Source organism: Akebia trifoliata, chromosome 6 (assembly GCF_017979445.1).
Source record: "Akebia trifoliata isolate Shusen 1 chromosome 6, ASM1797944v1, whole genome shotgun sequence".
Classification (NCBI taxonomy): Eukaryota; Viridiplantae; Streptophyta; class Magnoliopsida; order Ranunculales; family Lardizabalaceae; genus Akebia; species Akebia trifoliata.
This window is the reverse complement of record NC_141380.1, coordinates 10,868,184-10,876,834: the sequence shown is the minus strand read 5'-3', so window position 1 is coordinate 10,876,834 and position 8,651 is coordinate 10,868,184. Positions and strand designations below refer to the sequence as shown.

The window sequence follows — 8,651 nt, the reverse complement described above, 5'->3', positions numbered from 1 at the left end:
ATTCGCTTTTGAATCACGGTATTTACGAGCGGATATTTGAGATTTTCCAATTCGTGTTTGTAGGAAAAGCAAACTCCTTAAAACGTCTCACGTGAAAAGTCTCTTTTACCCTTCAATATACTCTATTTCCTAGTATTGTCCTACGAATTAAAACATGTCAACCAAAGACCTAACAAAACCTTGCCAACACATGATCAAACTGCAGTATTCCGATCGAACTTCAATTCTGACCGAACAGGTATGAGGCTATTTTTATAATTTAAAATCCATTAAATCATGTTGATTTGTCGAAGAACCTTACTCTATGTTCGATTGCGGAGGACCCTAACTTTGTTTACAAGTTTTATATGATTCATTTATCAGTATGGGGTTGTTTTTCGATATTATTATGATCTTTAATGGGGTTTATGTCCCATCAACTATCAAATATGCCAATCTGTGAAGAACCCTAACTCTTTTCAATTTTTTTGTGTAATCAACCATTGAAATTCCAATTTGTAAAGAAGCCCTAACTCTATTTTCAATTCTTTATGTGTAATCCCATTGAATATGCATATATGTGGTGATTTATTTTGGTTCGATTGATGAAAATATCTGAAATTTGGTGGATTATTTTGATTTCTTGTCTATGAAATCTGAAATTTTAGAAATTTATTAGTACATTTTAGTTTAAGTATGTTTTTCTTCAATGGTTTCTTGTTTATAAAATCCAAAATCTGGTTGTGGTTTATTGTATATGAAATCTAAAATTTATTGGTTTATTTTATCTTATTAATGGTTTCTAGTCTATGAAATCTGAAATTTCAAAAATTTGTTGATATATTTTAATTTAAATATGCTCTTCTTCAATGGTTTGTTTAGGAATTTTGTAACCCTACAAAACACAAAATCATAGAGGTAAAAGATATTAAAATTTTGAAAAATTAAACAAAATTTTCAAATGGAAATGGTTCATTTTTTTTATCATTTTCAAATAGAGGATAAGAATTCAAAAAATGCGAAAGTAGATTGGACACTAAAACAACATGAGGTTTGGGTCAAAATATACTATGAATTAGTTAAGAAGGGGAGGAGACCATATAAAGTGTTTGACAAAATTACATATGAAATCTTAGTAAGGAGTTAAAAAAAAAAAAACTAAGGTTTATTATGATAGAAGGCAAATGAAGAACAAGTGAGATAGACAAAAAAGTATTTGGGGACGTTAGAATAAGATTTGCACGAATACTAGCGTCTCTTATGATGTTGAGATCGGTGCATTAGATGCAATAGAGGAGTGGTGGGATGAATGGTTAGAGGTATATTTTTTGTTAATTTTTTCTTCTTTTTTATTTTAAGAATTTTATCTCTTTATATAATTTAGGGATTTTATTTTTTATAGCACCATATAAAAGATGCAATATTTCGAACGAAGCTTCTGAAGTTTGCAAAGCAATTGGATTTTATCTTTAGAGACACATATGCTACTGGTGGACGAATATGGTCGCCTGCATCTGGTACAATGCCACCTGCATTAAAAACCCAAGAAAAGGACCTTGATGTGGATGATTTAAATTATGTCATGGAGACCTAGCCTTTGGAGTCTCAGACACCTCTAGATCTGACTCCTAATGATACCGACAAGTTTGAGGATAATACTACCCTATTGTATCCCCACCCACAGACCATGTTCATCGTAGAAATGACGATACTCTAGAATCTAAAGGTCGTAGATAGAAAATGACTACTGCTACGTAAATTGACTAGACATTAGATAAGCTCATAGATGTAGTTCACACCTAGACATCTACTACTAACAACCCCATTTTTGTTAAAAATGGCAATATTCAATACTCTATCGACATTTTAGACCAGCTAACAAATGTAACCCCCAACGGTGATCTCTACTGTTTTGCGCTGAAGATGTTTATGAAAAGCAAGCAATTTAAGGAAGTCTTCTATATGTTATGATTAACAGTTATTCATCTTCAGTGGTTGGAAGGCGAGATGACTAATTTTTTAGCTAGGAATGATTTTCACATCTTTTTGCCATGTATACATAATCTAATTTGTTGGTTTTATGATGCACTTGTAGGATGCAATATACTTTGATTACTTTTATACTAATATGATGAAATATATTCTGTTTATTTTATGTTGGATGAATATTTTGATTAATATTGTGCATTGTAAGTCGGTTTGTATTTAATTTAATATGAATTCAAATACAGGTCATTTAGATTCAAATGGTGATACCACAAATACTATCGATACAAATGATGATATCACTGATACCATCGATTTAGATGGTGATACCACTAATAATGTTAATCCAAGTATTTTAAATATAGTCACGATAGAAACGATCATGGGTTCCTTATTTTATTATGAGAATTTTTTAAGTGGGAGCCACATAATAATAGTCAGTACACGAAGATTGACTTTGTGTGGGATACACTAAATGGTGGTAATCTGATGTGTGTCACGCACTATTTAGAATGGAAAGATACGTCTTTCTGAATCTGTGTACCATTTTGAAGGAGCGATGTCTATTAAAGATAAAACGATACATTACTATTCAATAACAAATAACGATATTTTTATTGATAATAAGACACAATCAAAGACAAAGAATAATTGTAAATCATTTCGTTCACTCAATTCAAACGGTTAACAAGTATTTCAATATAATTCTTTTGGCTATTGTGAACTTGTCAATGTCCTTAATTGTACATCTCAACCTCAATGAAGTCTCCCTGCACATACGTAACAATCTTCATTATTTACCTTATTTTAAGGTAATTTCTTATATATATACTTTAAAAATATTTATTTTATTAATAGTTATAGATTAATGTATTAATATATATATATATATAGGATTGTATTTGAGCGATAGACAAGACATACATTAGTACACTTGTATCAATAGAAAAACAAGTATGATATCAAAGACTTAAGGGCCTCACACAAAATAAAATAGCAACATATTCGTTTGACATGTTATTTACTCATGTGGTGGTTGGTTGAGAAGGATCGACTAATGATTCACCTATCTTCCTTGATACATTGAATAATCCTAATTTAAAATTTTCATATTCATTTAACAGGTATGTATATGAAAGATTCTCAATTATATATGTTTATTTATAATATAAAAATTTATTTTTTTGGATAATAGGTAAATATTATTTGGTATATGTTGGATACCTATTCATAGATGGTTATCTCGCATCTTATCGAGATGTTCGATATCATCTACAAGAGTATGAGAGATCATAGGCAAATGGTTGAAAAGAATTATTCAATCATTTACATTTTTCATTTTAAAACATGATTGAGTAGACCTTTAGGATTTTGAAGGCAAAATGGCTAATATTGAAGTTGATGCGTTCATATAACTTGGACAAATAATGAAATGTTATTATTACTTTCATGATATTGCACAATTTTATTAAAAAATATGTCACTGTTGATGAATAATTTGCTCAATTCGAGGAAGAATGATCTATTAAAGAGGAAGAAGAGGGCATCACTAATCAAAAGTATCCAGTTCCCCCATCAATAGATTGTCAGAGCCAACAAATAATGAAAATACACAAGGATTCAATAGTCGATGTCATTTATACTAACAATCATTGATACATTTTTATATTATGTTTATTACTTTGTATTATAAGTATTGATATTATTATTTGATGTTGAGATAAAGGTTATCTATGCTTATAAGTATATTACTAAGATTTCATACTTATTTATCATCTTTTTATGCATGATGAATATCATTGATGGCAAACTATACGTATCCACCATTTTTTTCATGTAGTCGAGTGATGACATTAGTTACAGCTAAAATAAAATAAATCTATGGGAGGATGTATTATAGATATCCATCTTGACAAGCAATATCTCATTGATATTAATGTTGGATGCCTACTTATATAATTTGATTGATATTAATTCACGTGTTATTTTACTTTATAAAAACATACATGATCTTTTTGTGGGTATAATTCAAGATAAAGTAACATAGACAAATATGAAGAATGAAAAATATATCTTGAATGAATTTGTTCGACGCATATTTTTCATGTTTTTTATTTATTTTAGTTATACTTATTATAATAGTTATGATTATTATGCTTAAATGATATCAAAATATAAATGAGATGTTATGTAAGTATTGGATTATGTATTATGCAAGTATTTTCTTTATCACAAAAATTTCATATATCCATTTTTAATAGGAGATGCTGTCAAAATTTCGATAGAATTATAATATTTATAAATTATATATCTATATATATATATATATGGGTCGGGTTCCTGCAACACACATTGCGACACATATATAGATAACGTTTTGTCTTATATGGGCAAAAATGTTTGGAATGGGCTGATTTTTTGTGAGGATGATCTCTGTGATGAGGGGATCATCCTGGCAAAATATCATCCCATTCCAAAACTTGTAACCCCATCAAAATTGATTTACAAAAATTGGACGGTCTATAATTTTTCAACAAAAATTGGACGGTCTAGAAGTTTCATAATGAGCTGATTTTTGGCAAGGATGATCTCCTTACCACAGAGATCATCCTCACAAAAAATCAGCCCATTCCAAATATTTTTGCCCATATAAGACAAAACACGTTGTCTATATGTGTGTTGAAATGGTTGTCGTTTGAACCTAACCCTATATATATATATTTATTATAGTATTCTAATCATTTTTTTTTATGCATTCTGGGTGCATAATCAACATTAAGGGTATTCTAGTAATTTTATCAAAATACAGTAAAATCCAACAACTATATCAAACAATAATTATCAAATTCGGATAAACAACACAACAGTTTTACAAGATTCTATCCAACAAAATTTTAAGTGTTCTAGCTGTTCTTGACAATTGTTTTTAATAGCAGAATCAAATAGCAAAAGTTATCAGCATTATCAAACAGCGCCTAAAGATTTGTTCGATAGCTTACCATTTTCGAATTATTCGACCTTTAGTTGATACTACCACAACTCTTCTTATATTATGAAATTTTACCTCCCACAATAATTTTGTGGAGTACCTCATATCATATATAGTGACAAAGTCGGGATAACATCAAATAAATTAAAAACAAATAATTATTATTTTAAGTATAAAATATAAGAAGTATGTATTGTGGACCATCGATTTTTATCATTAATTTGTAAATCACTTTTGATGGGATTATAAATTTCAAATTGGATTGATTTTTTGTGAGGATGATCTCTTCACCATAGAGATTATCCTCACAAAAAATCAGCCCAATCTGAAATTTTTACGTTATACAGGATAAATTTTATCTCCCAATGTCTCCCTAAAATTATTTGTCGTCACCCTATATATATATATTAGTATTTCTTCTTTTTAAAAAAATATTTTCTTATCAAAATAAAATTAGGCTTGTTTAACGAATCCAACCTATTTGTCCAAAATTACCTCCTAACCCAAGTTAACTCGAGTTTGATCCGAATTTAGAAGTTCAAGCTTAGGTTAATGAACTCAACCCTCTTGGGTTGGAGCCCTACTAATTATATATCCCACACACATAAAAAAGAAATAATAATTGGAATTTTCATAGTCTACTACACACACAAATAAAAAAACTTGAAAATTGGACTTTGATGGAGCATAAAGTCAAATTAGTGGAAGAATAGAAGCGAGTGCTCATGTTGCTTGAAGATGCCCACATTCCCATCTCCACTACATAATCTACTACACACAATATCTTTTCACGCGCTATTTGAATATCAATTTTTTTCTTCCATCTTTAACTTAAAATTTCTCCAACATTCAAAATTGGACTCGTTTGATTACTCCCATCTTAAACTTAAAATTGCACTCCAACACTTAAATTTTTTTCTTTCCACTTGATTTGGATGATTGCACTCAAAATTAAAAGATTGCACTCCTTTGAATTTTATTTATTTTTGTTGTCCTTCTTCTTCTTGAGCCGTGTTCATAGAAAATTATTGTTGGTTCAATTATTTTTACTAGAAATACTTGGTCGTATAACAAACATGTCTACAATTTACACACGTAGAGAAGATGAAGTCTCGAGAAAGTGAATAACCCTTACTGATAATGAAGTGCAACTAATAGGTTAAAATGGGTATTATAAAAAAATGTTTAGAATGGTGTGCACCCAACTACTTGTGTGTAACTAGTCAGACCCCTACTTTATTTATTTGTAATAGATTTTCACTTTTAGAATGCAATTTAAAATTTGAGAGCTACTATTGGCACCTTAATTTTTTACTTATTACACCCTAATTTTTTACATTATTATAACACCTCAATTAAGAATTAAAACACACTCTTCAAAAATTACAAAGTTTTGGTTAAGCTAAATATTCACTTTGAGAAATTGTGATTAAGTACATATAAAATCTTAAATCCAAAAAATATAAATCTAACAAAAAGAAAATTTTAAAGAGTTTTTATTACCACCCCAAAAAATATTGATTTCAACATGCTAATCCTTCTAATTGCCAAAGCATGCAAGCAATACATTTTTTCACTTCTTACATGTTTACGAGCTTGTAGATTGTCACTTTTAATATCTATGAATTTGTAAATTCATCACTTTTAAACTTACAAGTTTGTGAACTCACATGCATATTTTTTATCGTCAATAAAATGATCAGGGTATTGAAATCGTAATTATAACAAAAGTCGTGCATTTTTTTCGTTATTTTTAATTGAAATTTAATAAGTAAAAAAGTGAGGATGCCAATAACAGCTCTATAGAAGTTAAACCAAATTCTAGAAGGATCTCTGAGCAAGTCAAATTCAAAGAGGTAATATAAATATAATATTATACTTATATTTAATAACATTTAAACACACACACACACACAGAGACACACACACACACACACAAAGTACATCCACAGTACTCCAAATCCATCGTCACCAAAGTAGACAAATTTAATGAGCATTTGACCCAACTTCCTCCATTTGTACATGTTAGGACGGACTCAACTTGAATCACAAATCCTCCAAACACAACCTCCACAACACAAAGAATTAAAAGATAAGAAAGAGATTATTAGTTCTTACTGTTAATAATATCTTCTCTCTGTGAAGGACTCCTCCAAAATCCAGTCCCATAGAACTTCTCCCACATTTCTTTCTCCAAATCCATAACCTCCTTATCCAATAATTTATCAGATTTTTCTGAAATTTCAACCACAGAAGAAGACATTGGATGAATCTGAATCTCTGTATTATCACATCCACATCTGCATCCGTAATGTTTTTGTTCATTCTTCAATCTTTGTCTCCTCTTCTTACTCCTCCAAGCTCTCCGGCAGAGTCCGGCCGGCAATTTGTAAACGGCGAGGACGATCAGGTTCACCAGTCCGCAAGGACAACAGCAACAAATGGCGGCGCACTCGGCAGTAGTCCCGCCGGCCACTTCAGCGAATCTCATGCTTCCTGTGGATGATTGGTTTGATAGGAGTGGTTGACGGCGATTTGCAGATGAGGGATGGAGGATGACTTGCCGAGTCATTGTTGGATCGGACGAGTTACGAGTTGACTCAGTATTGGGATTGAGACAGTGAAAGAGGGAAAACAAACAGAAACCGAACGATGGAGAACGTAAAATTGATCTAAGAGTCAATTTAGTCTAAATTTGGGGGAAAATAATCAAATTGACGATTTCAGGAGATTGTACATCGAAAGAGAAATTTTAATCAAGAGATAGAGATTTAATTAACGAAAAATAAAAGAATTATTTTCGATCATCAAATGTTCAAATCTCCTTGAAAGATTTCAAAACTTTTCAAAGAATCATGAAAAATCCCTCTCAATTCTTATAAATTTCACAGAGAGATTGAAGGAATTATTTGAAACTTGGACGAACACTTCGATTCACGAAGAAAAATGAATCGCGTTAAGATCAAGAACAATTCAAAAACAAAACCTTCGCAAATCTCCTCATAAAATTACTACAAGTTTATCGAAGAATATTCAAATCTCCTTGAAAGATCTCAAAATTTTCAGAGAATCATGAGAAATCCTTCTCGAATCTTGTCAATTTAAGAGAGAGAGAGATTGAAGGAATTAGTTTGATTCATGAAGAAAACTTAAGAACTTCGAATAGAGAAACCTCATTAGATCTTTCAGGAAACCTTCTCCATTGCAGCTAGCCTAGAGGCTAGGTTTAGATTGATCGTGCTGGAGAGACACGGTAAACTGTTGAAGATTGAGATCTTGGACTTATAATCAACCAAAATCTTCGGATTTCGCCTAATATTTCTCCTTAAAACTCGATCGATGGACTGATTAATCTTTGAAAACTTCTTCGTTTGTTTCTTTCGAATCTTTCTTTCCTACTCTTATCTAAATATAGAATCAAAGAAGAAGAAGACGTGCGACTCCAGAACAACAAGATTAGTTAGAGAGGGAGAAGGAGAGACTAGAGAGAGAGAGAGCCGTAGAGAGATTTTCTATGAGTCGCTCTTGACTTGAGTCTCGATCTAGTACGAGTTCCATTTCAATAGATAGGAACGTTGTCTACGTGTAAAGTTTTGATTTGAGAAAAATAGCATTGGGCTGCGTTTACAATTTAGTTAGGAGTTCGAGGATTTTTATAATCCATTTAAAGCATGCCACATAGACACTGCTCGTATTT

The 8,651-nt window shown here is 30.9% G+C and overlaps 1 protein-coding gene across 1 annotated transcript; it reads right to left on the bottom strand.

Annotated features, from left to right (window-relative positions):
- Positions 1-6,895: 6,895 nt before the first annotated feature.
- LOC147400197 (uncharacterized) lies at positions 6,896-8,428 on the bottom strand. The gene has a single exon (XM_086445800.1). The coding sequence runs from the start codon at positions 7,524-7,526 to the stop codon at positions 7,062-7,064; it is 465 nt and encodes a 154-aa protein (XP_086301926.1). The 5' UTR covers positions 7,527-8,428; the 3' UTR covers positions 6,896-7,061.
- Between the last annotated feature and the right edge of the window lie 223 nt (positions 8,429-8,651).

Excerpts from the sequence above, each read along its gene's own strand:
- LOC147400197 (XM_086445800.1), bottom strand. The coding sequence starts at position 7,526 with ATGACTCGGCAAGTCATCCTCCATCCCTCATCTGCAAATCGCCGTCAA.